The sequence below is a fragment of the Leptidea sinapis genome, chromosome 1 (assembly GCF_905404315.1).
Source record: "Leptidea sinapis chromosome 1, ilLepSina1.1, whole genome shotgun sequence".
Lineage (NCBI taxonomy): Eukaryota > Metazoa > Arthropoda > Insecta > Lepidoptera > Pieridae > Leptidea > Leptidea sinapis.
In genome coordinates, this window is record NC_066265.1 from 16,350,460 (window position 1) to 16,371,311 (window position 20,852).

The 20,852-nt window shown below is 35.1% G+C and overlaps 2 protein-coding genes across 3 annotated transcripts in view; both read right to left on the reverse strand.

Moving 5' to 3' along the window:
- Window positions 1–351: 351 nt before the first annotated feature.
- The window catches only part of LOC126965936 (netrin-1-like), a 262,688-nt gene continuing 242,187 nt past the window's right edge, over window positions 352–20,852 (reverse strand). Inside the window, exon 8 of the transcript XR_007729635.1 lies at window positions 352–760. The gene's annotated coding sequence lies outside the window, so the exon portion shown is untranslated. The remainder of the gene's footprint in view (window positions 761–20,852) is intronic.
- Window positions 352–20,852, reverse strand: part of LOC126965960 (uridine-cytidine kinase-like 1) — a 29,288-nt gene continuing 8,787 nt past the window's right edge. For both annotated transcript variants that reach the window (XM_050809798.1, XM_050809808.1), the window contains exons 5-12: window positions 20,006–20,176; window positions 19,422–19,558; window positions 18,476–18,662; window positions 16,962–17,051; window positions 14,868–15,027; window positions 12,633–12,778; window positions 10,662–10,859; window positions 352–9,897 (exon numbers count right to left, since the gene is read on the reverse strand). In XM_050809798.1, the coding sequence (XP_050665755.1) occupies window positions 9,781–9,897; window positions 10,662–10,859; window positions 12,633–12,778; window positions 14,868–15,027; window positions 16,962–17,051; window positions 18,476–18,662; window positions 19,422–19,558; window positions 20,006–20,176 (1,206 nt within the window). In that variant the 3' untranslated portion in view covers window positions 352–9,780. The remainder of the gene's footprint in view (window positions 9,898–10,661; window positions 10,860–12,632; window positions 12,779–14,867; window positions 15,028–16,961; window positions 17,052–18,475; window positions 18,663–19,421; window positions 19,559–20,005; window positions 20,177–20,852) is intronic.

The window sequence follows — 20,852 nt, forward strand, 5'->3', positions numbered from 1 at the left end:
CAGCTGAACCTCCTGCTCGTCTCATCCCTGTCATAAAAAAAACTTCCAAAACCACGTGTTTGTGGAGCTTGGAGTACCGCTTCAAAGGACTCTCTTTCACTCGCCCGTTTGGCCCGTGTAATAAAAAGTTGCTATTTTGGCTACCCAAGCAATTATTTCAAATATGACGCTTAAAAAATAATTAAACCATTTAACATAAAATTTAAATAAGGGTTCGTTAACAATAAGTTGAAACAAGGTTTTCTTAAATAGCGTATAGTCATGCTTCTATATTATCAGAATAAATAATCGCACATTAAAATAATAGTATACTTTTTATAAGTCAAGAAGCATTAAAAAAAACAAATGAAATATAACGTCGGATCTCGTTTATTTCATATTATACAATTTTTTCTATATTTGTCAAAAACAACTGCGATTTTTATTTTAAGTAGAATACATTGTGCTTAACGATTAAGTACAGTTTTATGTACAATAAATTCTATGCAAATATGCTCCGATCAAATTATGAAACAATCACAAACTAAAACCATTCAAAGAGAACAGGGAAAGTGATCAAAAACAAGGTAACATAAGATGAATACTGGACTGCTTCTTAATTAAGTCGCAGCATACCGATATTCGAGACCAATAATAGTAGTGAAGATTTGATACTTTACTTTTGCGACGAATAAATGCGAACATATTCACGACGTTGACATATAAAAACAAAAATAACTCCAAAACCTCCGACTAGTAATAAATAAGGACTCCGTGTCACCTTACACAACAGTGTAGCACCAAAACAAGCCGATTAACGTGTAAATACATAGCCCCACGCACAAACTTACACTACTACAGGCCGATAGGCGGCCATTATGAGAATTGTCATCGTCTGTGACGGATCAGTTTGCGTCTCAATAAAATATTTTAAAAATGCCGTCGTGCGTTGTGAAATAGTGTAAAAACGATACTATTTAAGTATTTGTGGCCATATATGATTATTTAAGGGAGAAAAAATTGTGTAACTAGTATCCCCCGTAACCGCACACACACTAGCATTACGGTGCTTCACTTGCTAATATCACGGCGCGAAGTCCTTCTTTTTTTACTCGTCCGTGTCCAAAACATGTAATATGACGTGTCGCGCCTTTTCGCGGCAATGTGAACGCAGCATATTTTAAATTACTTTCAATACAAACTTCTTGCGGCTTGGTTACTGTAGTTACTCTTGACACTGTCACTGGCTAAGTAACTATATTGAAAGTAGACCTCACTTCACACTATACTAGAGGTAGATATCGACTTGAAAAAACGTTTCGAAAAAAAAACCTTGTAATTATTTCCCAAACGCGCCACAAGAAGTATAATTTAATTAAGTTTTACTGGTATAATAAGTAATATATCGCCGCAAGTATTGGCAGTTGTATTATCGGAAACATTATTGGACGGAAAAATGATCCTAAGACCCGAGCGTCGTAAGTTGTATCGTCAATACATAACAAAAATTGAATTTATTGCACACAAATGTATCTCACTATCCGATATCACACACTTTACAAAATTGTTTACAGTTTGCTTATAATTAAATAGTAAAATAGACGAAGTGTATGGAAATCGACCACATTCCTCTCCTCATATCCCCCATGTTTGCTCCCTACACTCCATCTATTATCTTTATCATTAGCCTGAGACAATTATAAACTTACAATGGCTCAATATAATTCTGTAGTACGCTTTACATAAAATTACAATATACACTTACGCATTAGAAAGTAGTTGGATACTCAATTTGCTAAAAAATAAACTAAAAATAATTTAATTTACACACTTAAAAGAGTAAGTACTAGATTTCTTCTACGATGTATAACAGTACTGCACGTATTGTGCTGAAAATCCTTTAAGTCAAATTATCGCCTAAATTAAGTTAGCAGGTTAATAGTTTTAAGAGTTTACCACTCTGGCAATACCGCGGCCATCTTATAATACTGTGGAACAAAGCGCGCGAAAGTAAAAAACAAAATGGCAGCGTCGCGTCGGAATGAATATTTTTATCCTAAATTGTCTGAAAACTGGGAACATTGTCTCAATAAAAGCACCATTGATTGTATTTTAGTCTATTTATGATTTGATTTATACTGGAATTGGATTTAAATTATAATTAGTTTCGTCGTCTTAATGTTTAGTTTTCTCTTATAGCATTGTGGTTATTTATCAACATTACTATTAAATAAATCAATTTTAATAAATACATAACGTCAATTATAAAAGTATTGACGATCTGAGTCCTTATATGTTAATTTATGGATATTTTATGAAAATATGTCATCTTTGGAGATATATACAAAATATATCATTAAAAAATTAAAACGGATATCGCAAGAAAATAATAACAATAATTCGACAGTAAACTTAATTCCGTATTTGACAAATGCACATGAATAGTTTATGATTTCTCTAGCATTATTACTAAGGTTATGTAGATGCCAGGGCGCCATATATGCATTTAAGGGTACAAAATGGAATTATAAATGTTGAAGTAGTATATTTTAAATTAAGGAATTACATTTTATTGATTATAATGTAGTTTGTAACGGTGTTTCCACATTATCAAACATATTAGTAAACATTTGTTATTGAACGCAATATTAATCTCAAACAAAATATATTATTCTATTACAGGTTTTAAATATACCTTTTTTGTTATTAAAAGTTTTGTAACATTTGCTAATAAAACAAGATGTGACGTTTGTTACAAAACATTAAAAGCTAACCGAACTAAATTGAAGTTGTGGTTACATATATTATTTTAGGAAATATTGTACCACTATATATTTTATGAGTGTGGAAACTTTGAAAACATCTAATGATGTTTGTAACATGTTAGTAAATGTTACAAAAGTTTTCGTGTTATACATGTTACGTAACAGTGGAAGCACCGTAAGTCACAAAGTGATAGTAGGTAAAAGTAGTGAGGGTAGAAGCAAGAAGAATCATCTGTGTATATGAGAAAGTGTCCGTCAAAATGCATTAAATTAGAGTGGCGCCACAGTAACATCAGGGTAAATCTTAAAAGAAGCCCCAAATATATAATTACTCTGAGTGCACGTTTCCCTATAAATCTTTACTACAGTACTTTGTACAACGTAAGTTGAAATATTCAATAATTAACTACTTTCGACAATAATATTAAAATTCTACCTCGGCATACTTCAATTCGGTTACAATTGCTACATTCACCATACTTCATACCATACCCTGTGCCTACGCCAGCGCCATTGTGGAAGCTTTTTGAACTGTTATTCAACGTACAGCTGGACTATTTTCGAACTTTTCTCCCATATGAGATGATTCTACTTACATCTATCCTTCATAGGTAAAAGTCATTTTCTTTGTTGATTCTAAAAATTAAAAATGTTACTATTCTCATATGTCACGGCTAAGTGGGCGTCCATAAGTTACGTGAGATATTTAAAGGGGGGGGGGGGGGGGGGGGTGTCGAGTCAAATCTCATCTAATCTTATGTTGGAGAGAGGGAGGGTTTCGGCAAATATCACGCAAATTTGGTTTGGACATGTTGGTTCCAATAGTCTCTCTTGAGACCGCGCATTATTCTCCATGGACTGAATTAGAGTAGATATTCTTTTTTTAATCACAATAGTTACGATTTAAGTATTCTATTGTTAAATTTTTATTACACTTATAACTCTCAGCAATATTGGTTACTAGCCATGACGTTCTAAACATAATCGTAAATAAAAGCACGAAGCATTTTTTTTACAATAACAATCCAACACGTTTACGTAAAAAACCCACATTTTGAAAAACTCACGTGAGATTGGGGGATGGGGGGGGGGGGGTTGAATAAAATCTCACGGCATCTCACCAGGAGGGACAGAAAATTGAAAAAAACACCTCACGTAATTTATGGACGCCCCCTAAATTGTGATTCAACAATCACATTAAAGTTTGTGGAACCTATTAATGTTTTACCGCCACAGTATTAGGTCGAAAATAAAGCAATTATGTACTTTATTATTATCATGTTTAAGGTTAGCTTTAGTCAAAATATGATTATTACACTATGTTACTTTAGATTTAGTTTACGATCTTTGGCAAATTAAATAGTTTGAACAATGTTTTCTTTTTAATCTTTGAATAAATCATTGTATACACATGATAAATATTGTTTATTCACCCGGTGACATTTGCTGACATGACAGCTGTTTGTGACATTTCGTCTGTCTAAATTCTTAAATTATCATTTTCCGAATAAAAAGGTGATATATTAGGTAACATATCAATCTAATATATAAAATTCTCATATCGCGGTGTTTGTAGTTAAACTCCTTCGATACGGCTTAACCGATTCTCATGAAATTTTGAGTGCATATTGGGTAGGTCTGAGAATCGGACATCTACTTTCATCCCCCTAAATGTTAAGGGTTACACCAATTTTTTTTTATAATTTTTGACATTTTTTTTTAATTTGTTTGATTATGAGTCAGCTTTAAATTTTCACCTATCTACGATCAACAGTTCATTTTGTATCGCGATTTTAATATCGGCAATACAACGTTTGCTGGGTCAGCTAGTATCTTATACATATACTTAATGGAACAGTTCTGGTACAAGTACTTGTATATGAAATGACTTTCTATGCACATTTCCGGACATACTTATATAAGACAATGTAAGCACACTATTCTCCTTAGTTGTGTGTCATCTGTCACTATCCGATCGAAACCTGAACTCAATAAACATTTTTCATTGCTGCTTATTGACCAAGAATAATTTAAACAACTGGAAAATGCGGCAATGTATAGATATAGTGATCGAAGCTTTAATGGTGAAATTTGTGGCATGTTCCATATTTCGACTTTGTATGTATAGAACGTCATTGTGTCTAAGTACTTTTTTAGCATATCTCAAAATAGATTTGGGTGAAATTTAATAACAAGGAGTTTCGGGAGCGAAGAACCAATCTACCGAATCTCATGTCTGAGATAACGCTTTTTTCTGAAGTTTGACACCGAGAAGAGCTCGGTCAACCAAGTACTAAGCTCTAAACAGAACATTTATATTTCGTTAAATTAAAGGACAAACACAATATGCACTGTTACATGTACTGATGACTAAGTCGAAATAATAATACGCTAACGATAGGTACGTATCGAACATCTTCACAGAATAAATTGCATTTAGTAAAAAAACTTTATAAAAACACGTTGGCACCTTCAGTGTGAAATACATATCATACTAGCCGACCCGACAGACGTTGTTCTGTACATAATAAATAAAATACTGTTTTTTTTTATGAATTTGTCAATAATATAAATTGTTTCACAGCAGAACTGTCAAACCGTGCGTCAATAAATTCTCTCATAGAAAATATGTCCATAGAAAACAAATAATGGAATTAAAAATAATTATGGGTCTCAAATCGATATAAAAAGTACCCTATCTCTCAAGTTGGACTAAACTGCACTCCATGAAGTAATCTCCATTTAAATCCGTTCATTAGTTTAGGAGTTCATCGCGGACAACAACAACAACGTGTCACGTAATTTAAATATATTAAGATATACAGGAACAATCCCGTACTACAAGCGTCTTGCTAAACGTGAACGATAAATAAATGTATGGAAAGCGATACATATCGTTTCGTAAAAAACAGTTTTTTATTTATTATGTACAGAACAACGTCGGTCGGGTCAGCTAGTTGGAGAATAAAATTAGTATAGATTTGCAAAGTTTCGAATGACATATAGCCGTCCTAATTCAAGCAGTTTAATTTCGTTCTGAAACATCGCCATCATAATAGTCTGAACCGATTTTTGTATGGAGTGTGGTTTTCTTTTTGCAATGACGAAACAAAACCAAACTGCGATGCCCTATGAAACATTAAATTACGTAGTCTAAGAATAATTTTAAACACATGCGTATTTGTTATCATAAACATAAAAGTTTTTTTTATAACAGCAACATTACAAAGCAAAAATATACAGGTGTCCCAAAGTTATGGGACATGAAGAGAAAGTACCTTAAATATCGTAGATAGGGTATTTTACTGAAAGAAGACTTTATGTTATTTTTAAAAGTTAGTAATTCAAGAAAGTAGTCAATTAAGTGGGTTTTTATTTTGTAAATTAATTAATTAAATGCTCAAAATGTGATCCCTCTTGTCTTACGCAAATCGCCAATCTTTTAATGAGTCCGCTGCTTGTTGATTTTCTTATCATTTTATGGTGAATACTCGATATGATATGGCACAATTCTGTTTAACTCGCCCACGTTCTCGTATCGTTTTTGAATACTATATCTTTCACGTATCCCCAAAAGAAGAAATCTAATGGTGTAAGGTCCGGGGATCTGGCCGGCCATCTAATCGGTCCATTCGTACCAATCCAAGTAGGAAAACATTCATTTTATGTTGTTCCTTTCTTTTAAAATACTATGTTACTTAAGAAAAGTTATTAGTTTTTGGCCATTCTTTCGGTTGGCATTATAAAAGTAGGGGTGTTTTTTTTTACATTTCAGTCGGTTCGATTCCCAGACGAGGCAAGTAATTTTTAGAAAATCTTTGAATGCAGAATTACTAACTTTTAAAAATAACATAAAGTCTTCATTCAGTAAAATAGCCTATCTTCGATATTTAGGGTACGTTCCCTTCATGTCCCATAACTTTGGGACACCCTGTATAGTCTTAATACTAGCCTCAACAATTGTATTTATCAAAGAGGATGTAAATACTACGTAATGAGAGGCGGGACTTTCTTAGTAAAAATTGAAATTTAGTTTAGTATGGAACGTGCAGTCATTCGACATAAGTTTGAAGTAGTAATCACCAGATGGCGATGGGCCACGAAGTATATATCCGGCTGAGTTCGAAAGCGAACAGTTGCATAACGGCCGTTTTCAATAACCTATCTATCCTTAGTTTAATTTACTACAGGTAGACAAATCTATCCTTTTACGCTTACTTACATTTTGAAGAACCTATCGACATAAAGCATTGGTCTATAACTATATTGGACATAACTATGGATAGATAAGATCTTGTCATTTAACGGTGACAGCAATGTATCCGTACCTAGAGATACGTAATTGAAAACGGCCGTAAAACGTAGTGGATTTCGGCTATCTACGTTTTGTACAAAATTATAGCCGTCATCTGTCAATCTATCAATAATGACTGCACGTTTCATACAATCGAGTGAATGTCTTATTTCTTAAAGAGTTTCGCTAGGCTGGTATTTATGTTATCTGCCTTCAAATGTCAACGCCAAAATGTATGTAGGATAGCAAAAGCCGTAGACAGAAGAGTGTTCATCTTCTGTCTACAACTGTAAGCTTTAATATTCTGAGGTTGTGAGAGAGTCCTATGTACTTTCAATTTGACTTCCGACTGACACTTGAAAGAAAAAGCTTTGGAAATCTACATATATAGAAATGAATTGCTGTTCGTTATTCTCACTAAAACTCGAGAACCGATTTGGTTAATTTTGGTCTTGAATTATTTGTGGAAGTCCAGAGAAGGTTTAAAATGTTGCATAAATATGAAAATACTCGGAATTAAATAAAATCAACAACATTGATTTTCCTTTGATGTGTCCGCCATCGTTCAGAAATCACATAAAATAATAGTTTAAAATAAATAACTAATTAGAATTCTAACTTTCTCGGGAGGTAAAAAATAAACTTCCTTAAAACACGGGTAATAAACACATAAAAAAGGATTCCTTTTGTTTGTTTTTAAATTTATTTTATACAAAAGTTTTGGTCTTTTATTTATCGATTGAGGCAGTACGAGGTCTGCCGGGTCAGCTAGTAAAAAATAAAAATCTGTGACTGTATTTATCGCATGTACTACAGAGTACTTTTAGTTAAACTGCATGTACAAATGCGATACTTACAAAAAGGATGTTTTTTTATATGAAAATAAGGGACGAGTCGAGCATGACGTTCAGCTGATAGTAATTGATACGCCCTGCCCATAACAATGCAGTGCCGCTCAGGATTCTTGAAAAACCCCAAAAATTCTGAGCGGCACTACAAGTGCGCTCGTCACCTTGAAACATTAAGATGTTAAGTCTCATTTGCCCAATAATTTAAAGTGATGAAAAAAAACATTAATATAAATGATAAAATATACCAGTGAATGTAATTTTTACATTAAAACAATAAATTCATCGAATCCATACAACAATAATCATAAAAATAAGAGTTTTAGATTTTCGTGATAGTGTTTTTCAATATTATTATAGTGAAAACGCATGTGTTTAAAATTATATTAATCATCAAATAAAGCTAGATTTTTATTATGTTAACATCTTGAGGAGTCCACTTTTTACTGTTGGCTATGTAACTAGCCCGTATCGTTTGCCGAAAAGCAAACAATAACCTAACAAAAAACAAATGAACAACGCACATTCCTCGTGAATATGTCTCACCAGTCACAGTATGACTGGTAACAATATTTGCGGAGAATACTCGGTACTCGATTCTCATTTTAAAAATATGTAATAAAATTAGGTAAGTACATAATTTTTTAATAAATTTCAAATATAAATGAATGAAATGTGGATACATCACCGACCCTTAGCGCAAGCGTCAACAGGTACGCATGAACGTCAACAGGTTCCGCGCCCCGCGATTTGCATGTAATATGTGCGTCGCGGGTGTTATTAATTACCTAAGTTTTGGTTGAGTTTATTTTAATTTTTTCTTCACCTATTACATCCTCGAGTATCTTAGTGTCTTATCAGTCAAAAAGCGAGTTTAACAGTATGAGCTGCAGTCCTATATATTGCTGACCAATGCAGTAATACATAGAGGTATGAAGAAGCATATGTTCTCATTGGATGAGCTTGCAACCATACAAAAGTACTGCTCAAGGTATCACTGACACGCGATAACAAGCGAAAGTTAAAGTTTATTCATTTTTCAAATACTTTGATATACGTAAGTATTATAAGTTTTCATAGATTTCAAATGTTTAGAAAATTGAATGAAGTTACTTTGCGGTCCATAATTATCCAAATGTTTTGAGTTTTCCTTAGTGTTAATTCCGCCAATATTTGTCTCTAGTTTGGCGAGTCAACATGTCCTGAGGATGCCTCGTGTAGAGGCGAAACACGGAATTAACACTTAGGAAAATTCAAAACATTTGGTTAAAATGTTTATGAAATGTTAAAATTTTTTTTGTAACTTTCTTCCTACATAGAAATTCTGTTAAAAACCATGTCCTAACTGGGCTCATTTGAAGAACATTTACGTATAATTAATTAATACTTAAATGCACCAAATAAAGCAATAAATACATGACGTCATGATTACCAGGCCCACTGAACCGAAGACAATGTGACGTCAATGAATGCTCAGTACTTACATCACTTTTACATTCCTTACATCAGACCTATATGTTTGTTGTACTAGCTATTGTACGTGGTTTGGTTCAATTCCGGCATAAACCGTCTGAATGATACACAATAATTACATATTACGTAATTCCAATTGCGGTTTTGACTAGTTCTCTACATTAAAGAATTTGGTTTTACATAAAACCAAATTACACATTCAATAAATATTATTATAATATCAGATGTAAAATCAGTGAAGATTCACACAGAATACCGTACGGTAATTTACATAGAAATGTGTAACACAACATCTAAATAAGTAGTTTTAGTTGTAATAAGTTACATTGGCCGCCATCTTGTGACGTCACGGCATCATTGCAGCCGTCCCGCTCACTCGCCCGGCGCGACCATGCTGCTGTCTCGTTCTGGCTCCCAGCAGTCACTCTTCATCAGTCGGCTCTGTTCCGAAGTAGCGGTCACCGAAGTTACCGATCCCGGGTAACACGTAGAATTTCTCGTTTATTTCCGGGTCCAAGGCGGAAGTGACAATTTTCACCTAAAATAAAAACGAAATTTTTAGTTTCGACATTAAAAAATATAAATAAATTCAAAAAATATAAAGACCTCCATTATTTCCTACATTGAATATTGTAATTCTACTATATTATACTACTGCACTTTCAGTGCTGCAAGGCACGCGAAACAGTCGCTGAATGGTTTTGCAATAACTCATTCTAATATGGTTGTTTGTAGTCTAAGAAAAATTTTCATAACTACGAAACAGACATACAAGTCTTCGCGTAAAGAAACTACAGAGACTTATTTTTAAATTTCCCTATTCTCAAACCACTAGCATGTATGATAGTTAAATATTAAATCAATTCAACGGATTCGCTACTCGGAGACGCTATTTTTTTACTGCGCAGCTCGATTGGAGAGAACAGGCTTCGTCAACCTTTGGCGAGGGGGAAAAAGATGTCTTTCAAGATATCAAAAGGGGAAGCTGTTTGTTAAATCCGGTTGGAGGTGGAAGGTGCCAGTGGGAGGCTCCTTTGCACCGGATGCCGGCTAGTATGTTATAATATGTAATATGTAAGCATACTGTGTTTCGGTTTGAAGGGCGCAGTTGCAAGTGAAATTACTGGGCAAATGAGACTTAACATCTCACGTCTCAAGGTGACGAGCGCAGTTGTACTGCCGCTCAAAATTTGTCAATCCTGAGCGGCAATGCATTGTAATAGGCAGGGCGTATCAATTACCATCTGCTAAACGTCTTGCTCTCATGCTCATCTCAAGATGGTGGTGACGGCAGCTACTCACCTCGGGGAAGGCGTAAGCGATAGAGTGCACGCCGATCTCAGCCATCAGCAGGCTGACGAGGCTGATGTTGTGTTCGGGGACGTCGTGGTCCAGAAGTACCCGAATGGCCATCATGGCGGCAGCGCCCGTCGCCACCGTGGCGTCCATCAGGATCACGCGGTAGTCCTTGATGTCCTTGGGCAGGCGCAAGTAGTACAGCTGCGACAGATATGAGACACCTTCTTATTAAAAAAAGACATCATTTAACATAATAATTTGATAGAAAATACTGCAATAATTGCTTCAGGTATTGCTGTTAAATGAGCTCTTCATAGACACATCTCTATAATTCTTGCTGTATAATCAACGCGGTTGGAAAAGACAGATTTTATAACTTTAACTTAGTCACAACTTAGGATAGCCGCCACAAGTTAGGAATTCATCCACACCATCTGGATGTGTGGCGGTCTTCCACAGTGCGATTTTCAAGGAGCTTTCTTCCACGAACTCCAAAGCTGTGGAATAAAGTTCCTTGAACGGTGTTTCCGGGACGATACGACATGGGTTACTTCAAAATATAAATACTCTTTCTAATTGAATAATGTTTTCATTTCTCATACTCGGAAAGTAATGTTTTCTTGATCTGATTATTGGGTGGAAAATGCTGCTTCCCTCCATAGAGCGGGAAAAACTCATACAAATTACTTTCCACCTAAGGGCCGGAATGAACTTCAAAAATAGAACTGCTTTCAGCTGTGAAGAGTTTTATGAAAACAACTAATTTAAAAAAATGCTGCGGCCATGTGACTTTCTAAACAGCCAGTGTTTCCAACATTACTTTCCGAGTATGAGAAATGAAAACAATTTTATGTAATGTGTCAACATTTAACAGTTTAAAAACTGTTGCCATACTAATTCTCGAAAGTTATTAATGCATTGGTGCTCATCCTATACCAACAAATAAATCCCGTCACCACATTGACGTGAAATAAACGTACATATGAACTCAAAAGCCGAAAACGCTACAGGCGGGGATTATATCGGCGTTCGGTATAAAGAACTTTATTTCTCATTAGGACAGTCGTCACTTACATGAGAACATAAAATCAGTGAATGAGAGGCGAATTTGCTCATTGTTTCTTTCCGGTTTTAGGGAGGTGGTCCAAGTTACAAGATATGGTATATAGTTATTATATTAATACTAGCTGACCCAGCAAACGTTGTATTTCCGATATTAAAATCGTTGATCGTAGGTGGGTGAAAGTTTGAAGTTGTATGTATTTTTTAATGCTGACTCATAATCAAATTTAAAAAAAAATGTCAAAAAATAAAAAATAAATTTTCGTGGTGGTGTAACTACCCTTAACTTTTAGGGGGATGAAAAATAGATGTTGTCCGATTCTCAGACCTAGCCAATATGCACTCAAAATTTTATGAGAATCGCTCAAGCCGTTTCGGAGGAGTTCAAAGTTTAACACCATGACACGAGAATTTTATATACTAGATGATGTTTTTATTCATTAGTTTGTATATGATAAAGCAGCCTTTTTTTAAAGCTGTTGAGCGAAATCGCTTCTCTAACAGTTTTCGGAAGCTTATTGTATAGCTGTGCTCCTACAAATTATTTAAGTTTTCTTTAGTGTTAATTCCGCCAATATTTGTTTTTAAAACAATTCGACACGTGTTTCGCCTCTACACGAGGCACCCTCAGGACGTGTTTTCTCGCCAAAATCTGGCACGAGACTCTGTCTCGAGGATGCCTCGTGTAGAGGCGAAACACGTGTCGAATTGTTTTAAAAACAAATATTGGCGGAATTAACACTAAAGAAAACTTAAATAAATTGTATAATTATGGATTTCCGCAAAGTAACGCCTAATTCAATAATTTTTTTAGCTGTGCTCCTGCAAATGTTATATTAGTTTTAAATTAGTTGCTTTCCCAAAAGAAAGGAGCAAAAGAGATGAGAAGAAAGAGATAGAGTATTGGTTCACCTCGGGCTCGTCTGTCTGCTGGTTGGTCTGTATCAGTATTTTCCCGATGCGGATGTCCTTGCACACGTCACACACGGCTTGCTCCATAGTCTCACCCGCCCGCAGTATGGACACGCCACAAATTTTTTCCACATTGCACTTCCGACCTAAAACAAAACAGTGTTCGCTATTATATTAATAATAATAATAATAATAATTTTTTATTTGCGAAAAACTGCCACCAAATTTTTTACAAGTACAATAGATATGAACAATTAACATTAAATAAAGAAAAGAAAAAATAACAATACAAATGTTGAAAAACAATAAAGACAGAGATATTAACGCTTTAAAACATGTAAGGATTATTTAATAACTAGAATGATATCAAACGAGGCAGCAGCGCGATTCGCAAAAAGGAAAGTTCTCAGCAAACGTTAGGACGTATTTTCCTAACACTGATATTATGAACTTCCTATATTTTTTTTCCGTGCAATCTATTTTGGCAGTAATGTGTGAAAAAATTAATTATAATATTTAAATATTTATCGTATATCTATATCCAACAAACAAAGCTCAGAACTTAACAAATTTATAAATCTGAAAAGAAAACATATATCACGTAGTAATGTATGTAAAAAATGCATGAGTAATATAATATTATATAGCTAAAATTATGATACCCATCCTCACTACAATCGATGTATTTAATTTAGTTTTTGCTCTTGCAATAATAGCTTTTTGTAGTTATTCTTAAAAGATTCCTTTGAGTGCAAATTTCGAAGTGTTGGTGGCAGGTTATTCCAACACTTAGTGGCTGCGTAGCGAAAGCTACCACGAAATGCGGATGTGTGGAAAATGGGTATATTTAAAGTCGTGCGAAGCGCGGGTCTTATGTGGAATGTTAGCATCACTTCTCCATTTTAACTTTTTAAATAGATAAATAGGAATTTCGTTCTTTATTATACCGAATAGTAAAGTAGCAAAGTATTACATACACCCGTGCTTCTTCCATTTGTGGAGATATTTTTTTATGAAAACAAGGGACGAGACGAGCAGGACGATCAGCTGATGGTATTTGATACGCTCTGCCCGTTACAGTGCAGTGCCGCTCAGGATTCTTGAAAAGCCTCAAAAATTGTGAGCGGCACAACAATTGCGCTCGTCGTTGAGACTCACTTATGAATGACAAGTTTTCTTTTCTTAACCGCCACTTCGCAAACGGTTGAGCTTTAATGAGAAGAAGTGGCATGAAACTCATTTACAGCTTCATCGTTTTAAAATCGTTTCAACTACAATATATGTAAAGTGACGCAACAAAAATACTCAACTTGAGTGCAGTAGTATCAATGCACACAAATACCGTAAATATATTTTGTGAGCATTTTAAACAATATTTTTTAGTAAATAACACAACAATTAAACAATAAATTTAATTTTAAGAATATTAAGTTTTCTGGTAACAGGATCATCCAGCCACCACTAGTAGCGCCTGATCACGAGCATGACGCATGGACTAGCCATCGCGTCTCTCGATTTCCATTCTCGTTTCGTTTAATTTCTAATACATATCATTTTGTTAAGATGAAATCGCTATTTTGCAGACTTAGAAAAGATTCCCGCCCGATCGGCCAGAACCTATAATATAACATAAACTATTTTTTTTAATAATTTAATCTTTTTGAGAAAGTTATGGATGAAGTTTTATTCAAAACCACAAAATCAAATAAAAAAAACTGCTTGTTTGTGGAGACTTTGACATAAATACTTTAGAAAATACTACTTTAAGTATTACATTACCAAATCTTATTATGAAAATTTTATTGCAATTATTTAAATCATACAACTTATCCAATAGGTTTATGGAACCCACGAGAATAATTTCTACTAGTGCCACATGTATTGATAATATTTTTACAAATGTGAGGGGTACTAGTAAAAACATAATCAGTAAATTTGATTCGGACCACTGTGGTCAGTTAATTCATTTGAATCTTTAAAACCCAATATAATAAAGCAAAAAATAGATTTTGTGCCAGTTCCATCAGACCGGATAGAAAGAGTGAGGGCCACCCTTGTTATTATATATTTGTATTTAAGTTTTTTTTTTTGACCTTCATGATTGTCAATTCCGTGACCATACATGAATAAAGACTGACGTATACATGAATTAAGTGATTCTGACTGATTTGATTTGATAGTTTTCTCGAGGTTCTTGTCTTATCGTTGACTTGTGACGTAAATGTTCGTGTTCACCTGTGTAGGTGAACCCCTGCGGCGTGTCCACCTTGTACTCGGAGTAGGGCAGCAGCGATAGAGCGAACTCTATCACCAGCCGCATGAGCCGCTTGGAGTAGAAAATGAACTCGTCGCGGGGCGTGTCCTTGTTCCTGATGAACGTGTGCAAACCTTGGACCTGCGCAACGAGGGCACGTGTAATAGATATATTCTCTTAATCTATTTTTGTATAACATTTATTTTAGTGCCACAATAAATTGTATTTTGCTTTGAAATATGTCAGTTCAACTCCAAACGACACATAATGGGGTCACTGAAAATCAGTGTTGTGCTCATTATGTATGTATAATAATAATAATAATATTGACACACTTTTTACACAAATTATCTTGCCCCAAGTTAAGCATATATAGCCTGGGTTATGGGTTACAAGAAAATGATATAATTAATACAATATACTTACTTAAACATACATAAATTCATATAAACATACATAAATACATTTAAACATCCATGACTCGGAAACAAACATCCATATTCATCATATAAATGCTTGCAACTACCGGGATTTAAACCCTGGACCTCTAGCTTAGTAGGTAGGATCGCTAACCACTCGACTATACAGGTCGTCGTATGTATGGACACAACATTAACAGAGTGGACTCCAGTACTGGAAGACCACTGCCACATTTAGTACCTATTGCATTTTTTTTATTTTGTATTAATTAAGTTAAGTAAGTTAAGTATTATTTTAACTATTAAGTTTTTTGTGTGAATGCGTCAATTTTTCTTTCAAAATAAATTCATTTTCATTTCATCTCATATTTATATAGAAGTTTAGCAATATGGGCGTTCCGTTACAGATTTTTAAAAATATATTCTAATAATGCGATATCCAACTGGTATTTTTATTTCCTAAAAATAATTCCACTTTATGCTAAACTATTTTAAATTTAAATGATAAATAGTCGCGCCAAAAAAGGGAGACGCCATGATCGTGGCGTCGCAAAAATATAAACAAAGAAAATTTCAAATGTACAGTGCAATCATTATTGATTTTTCTAAAAATTTTAATGAGTTTCATAGTTCGCATCGTTGGTGTGTTGTTAAAAACAAATTGTTTCTGCTATAGTGGCGTCACAAAATGGTGGTCGGCGTTTTCGGTCACGTGACATACAGATAATAAAACTATGATTTTAATTTTGAATATATAAATAATTCTCAAGTTTTTATAAAACATATATATTGTTATCTATATTTATTTATTATCGTAAAAACTCTAATAAGTAAAATAATTTAATATTGATAGATCAAACTAATAATAATAATAATTAAAAAGTTTAATTGGTTAAAAAATACAGAAACCTTATAACTAATAACAATATTATGGACATTTCAGAACCAAAATCGTGTCTAGTCAGCGTTATGTTGGAAATTTTACTTCTCAACGCTGGTATTCTCTAGACACAAAGACACAGACTTCGAGAATTAAATATTTATATATTTATAATCCCCTGACCTAACTGACTGACCTATTGAATTGTATCTTGATACGAATATCAAGTCGGAATTTGTGTTGGTTTTATGTTAGCCGTCTTAAACTGTTTTTAATATCTGTATATTCTGATGGCATGATCTACTCTGTATTCGTACTGTATTGAATTGTATTTATCATAACATTGTGAACTATATATACACATTTATTAGGGTGGCGCAAAAAAACAACTATTTTTTTTTAAGTCTCGAGTGAAAAAATTTTAGTTTTTGATGTTTTAAGAGCTCTCTCCAAAGGACAGCTTAAAAAAAAATTCTTAAGGAGTCGCTCCATTTTTTTTTAAAATTTCAAATAAAGTAAACAATCTTTAATTTTTTTTTCTCGTTACGTCATAATTTTATAAACCAAAAAAAGTTATTCCTGAAAGTTTCAGTTCGAAATGTGAATTTTTTAAAGGTCGCTGATACTTGTTTTTTTAATTTATTAGTGACTATTTAATTGGATTAACATTTTTTGACTCTGAAATTTTGAAGAAAATAGTCGTTTTTTTGCGCCACCCTAATATATACATAATATTGCTTGATGGCTATCTGATCATCAGTGAAGGTTATATTCACCTGTGGTGTGTCCTTCAGTACGTAGAGAGAGTCGGGCACGGGTTGACCCACGTGAGCGATGGCCAACTTCTCACGAACTTTGAAGCCACGCTGGAATGTAAAACAATATGAATTTTAACAAACAAAAACACGAAAGGGATTTTTTATAATTTGACATTTTCTATTACAAAAACAAGGTAGCGTTTAATAGTTATTTATGCAACTGTTGTGTGATAAGGGGTATTAAAACACGAATGTGGTTTGTTGTGATAATAGTATCACATGAGTGTTTTAATACCTAATTATCAACAGTTGCATACAAGACTTTATCTACACCCATAATATGAATCCTCCATAAAAGATTCTGAAACAGTTAGCTTACTGCTAACATTAAAAAAGCCAGTTCTAGTAACCATAATATCATCCAAAAGAGTGTTATTATGAAAACGGGTGATGTAATGTACTAAATTTCATTACAACACTCGTTTGGATGATGTAATGGTTATTAGGACATTGGGTATTTTAATGTTGGCAATAAGCTAACTGTTTTAGAATCTTTATTTATTTTAAGCATACAGTTTCTTCTTAAAATAAGACACAGTCCTGTAAAACTGTTTACACTGGTTGTCCACAGGATCGAGCGAGTCTCATAAAATAAAACTTAAAGCATATTTTACAATTTAATAGAGGATTTCAAGCATGGGTGTAGATAAATTATCTTACAAGCAAGGAGGCGTGGTACTATTGAATATTTGCCTAAACCTCATCAACTTATTTATAGACGCCCTTTTATCTCTCCTGCATTATTTAAAATAATTTAAAACATGCAAGGAAATTGTAGTAAAACTTTTACACAATTTAAAGAAGGGAATCGAACTAAAGGTATGTTTAGCGCAACAAATGTCCTCAACTGCCTGAATGGTCCATACAATCTGAATGATTGAAACATTGATCTCCAAGAATATTCTACCCATCTAAGACATAAAGGAGTACAGTATCCTTTGCGATTTTTAAATTATTTTGAGTATAACGATTCAGATACAAAAACAAATTCAAATATATTCAATAAAGGACTTTAAAGAGAGACGGCCAGATTATGGGTTCACAATTTCTGCCGTGAAGCAGTATTGTGTAAGCATTACTGTGTTTCGGTCTGAAGGGCGAAAGCTGAAAATACTTGGCAAATGAGACTTGACAACTTATGTCTCAAGGTGACGAGCGCAGATGTAGTACCACTCAGAAATTTTGTGTTTGTCAATAATCCTGAGCAGCACTGCATTGTCCTGCTCGTCTCGACCCTTATTTTCATGAAAAATGTTCTTATTCTAAGAAGATCTTGAGTTATATCCAAATCGTTCCAGGAACACCGCATAAGAAAGCTCATTCCACAGCTTCGTTATACGTGCAAGAAAGTTCCTTGAAAAACTCACTGAAGAAGAACGTCACACATCCAGACGGTTGGAGATGATATCCTAATTTGTGGCGTGTCAAACACTCCCTGTGGAAGATGTGTCGCTCCAGTCAGAGTCACTCACCAGCTGCAACTGTTTGTGCACGTGGTGCACGATGAGCGAGATGGCCACCTTATTCTCTCCGCCGCGTGGCACGATGATGTCAGCATGTGCCATGCTCGGCGCGATGTAACTCTGGTAGGCTGGCTTCACGTGCCGCATGTACTGGTGAAGTACTCCCTCCAGCTCTCGCCCGCGCTGCACAATGTCCCTGCACCCATAAACCACCACATCAACACATTGGGAGGCTCCTTTGCACAGGATGCCAGCTACATTATGGGTACCACAACGGCGCCTATTTCTGTCATGAACCAGTAATGTTCGGTCTGAAGGGCGCCGTAGCTAGTGAAATTACTGGGAAAATGAGACTTGACATCTTATGTCTCAAGGTGACAAGCGCAGTTGTAGTGCCGCTCAGAATTTTTTAGGGTTTTTCAAGTATCCTGAGAGCACTGCATTATTATGGGCAGGACGTATCAATTACCATCAGCTGAACTTCCTGCTCGTCTCTTCCCTTATTTCATAAAAAAAAGAAATGTTTACTTTAAGGTAAGCATGTATTTTTATTAGAAAAGACCTATAACAAGAAAATATGTATGAAATTTATGCGAATAAATTTAATTCGCTAACAGCGATCAGCTAACGGCCGTTCTCAATATTCAGTCTATCTCCGGTTGTGGCCTACTTGAGATAAAAATCGTAACTATCGTTGACTTTTCTGTCCCAATAAACATATCGACAGTAACTCACCATATCCGTACACGCTATCTGTCAATGGGAGGATGTATAGCTTACCAGCGATAGAAGTTTGTATGGAAATTTCAATTCACGCGTCCCAATATAAGGCGATAGGAATGACTTATCGGGTATATTGGAACAGCTTCAGATTATTGACAGCTAATTACTGACAGTTCTACTGTAGTAATTTATCTCTATCTCTAGATAGGATATTGGGTACTATTTAACTCACCTCCGCAGCCTTCGCGCTAGCCTGACATCCGCATCGGTGTCCACGAACACCTTCATGTCCAGGAGTTGCAGCACCTGTGCGTTGTAGAACGCCAGGATCCCCTCGAATATAATAACGTTAGCGCCGTACATCGTCTTCTGCACAAACCAATATCAGTAACTCATTAGTTTTACCCACAACATTGGGTCATCAGTTTTTATGACAGTCCTGCAACCAAACATAACATAAACAATACTAGTAACAGCATTTTATAACAAATAAAAAGGATGGTGGTTCCAAATAACTTGAGACACTGGTAAGTATTATGTTAACTTAACTGTGTAGTTTATAAGTGTGAAACTATATGGCGCTGTACCAGTTTCGAAACATGCTATTGAAGTTTTTTACCCATGCTATACGAATGGTTGTATGGAATTGTGAGAGCCTTTACCCAAAGAATCTCTTAACGTTTTGGGAGAAGAAGCGTCAGGGTATACTGGTATGTGGGCTCAGCCCTGACTCCCTCCTTCTGCCCTCACATAGGGGGTGAGAAGACAGGGAGAGCATTTTCATGAGAAGTCTACAGACACCGATAGTTAACTAACCGTTCGATTCTCCCTGGAGTGCGTGACGTAGTTGTAAATGGGCACCTCCACCTTCTTGCCCTCCCGCAGCCTCTGCAGGACGCTGACCAGCAGCTCCATGTCGAACGCGTCGGGGTGGTCGAAGTTGTATTCATTGCGGGCAGCCGCTTGGTGTTGTTTCTCATTGAGAACCTGATTGAAGACAGTCATTTAGTAACTTAAACTATAGCTGTACATGTGGTAGATGCATTGATATTGTTCTTAATGTCGCTACATTCATTGAGGACAAATGAGCGTACGGGTCACCTAGTGTTAAGTGATCACCGCCGCCCACATTCTCTTGCAACACCAGTGGAACTACAGGAGCGTTGCCGGTCTTTAAGGAAGGTGTACGCGCTTTTTTTGAAGGTACCATGTCGTATCATCCTGGAAACACCGCACAAGGAAGCTCATTCTACAGCTTTGTAGTACGTGAAAAGCTCCTCGAAAACCGCACTGTCTAGTACCGGCACACATCCAGATGGTGGGGATGGTTAATTGGATATTTAAAAAAAACATCGATATGATGTTTATAAACAATGGTTACTATTTTATATACTGTCATCAAGCCTACTCCAGACTTTGGACGCCAGATGATCCTAGACCAGGCACCATGGTTGCAGCACCAATGACCGTCGCACCGTTGACATCTATGTCTCATATAGTCACAATTTTGTGTTTCCATAAATTGTGACTGGTACTGCCATGTAGGCCGTTTCGTAACATTTTATTTATTTATTAGCTTTTCAATATTTATAAACGTCTTCCTCGCATTGCTACTTCCTATTACTGAGGATAGGATACATTAAGATTTAAGAACAAGATATAA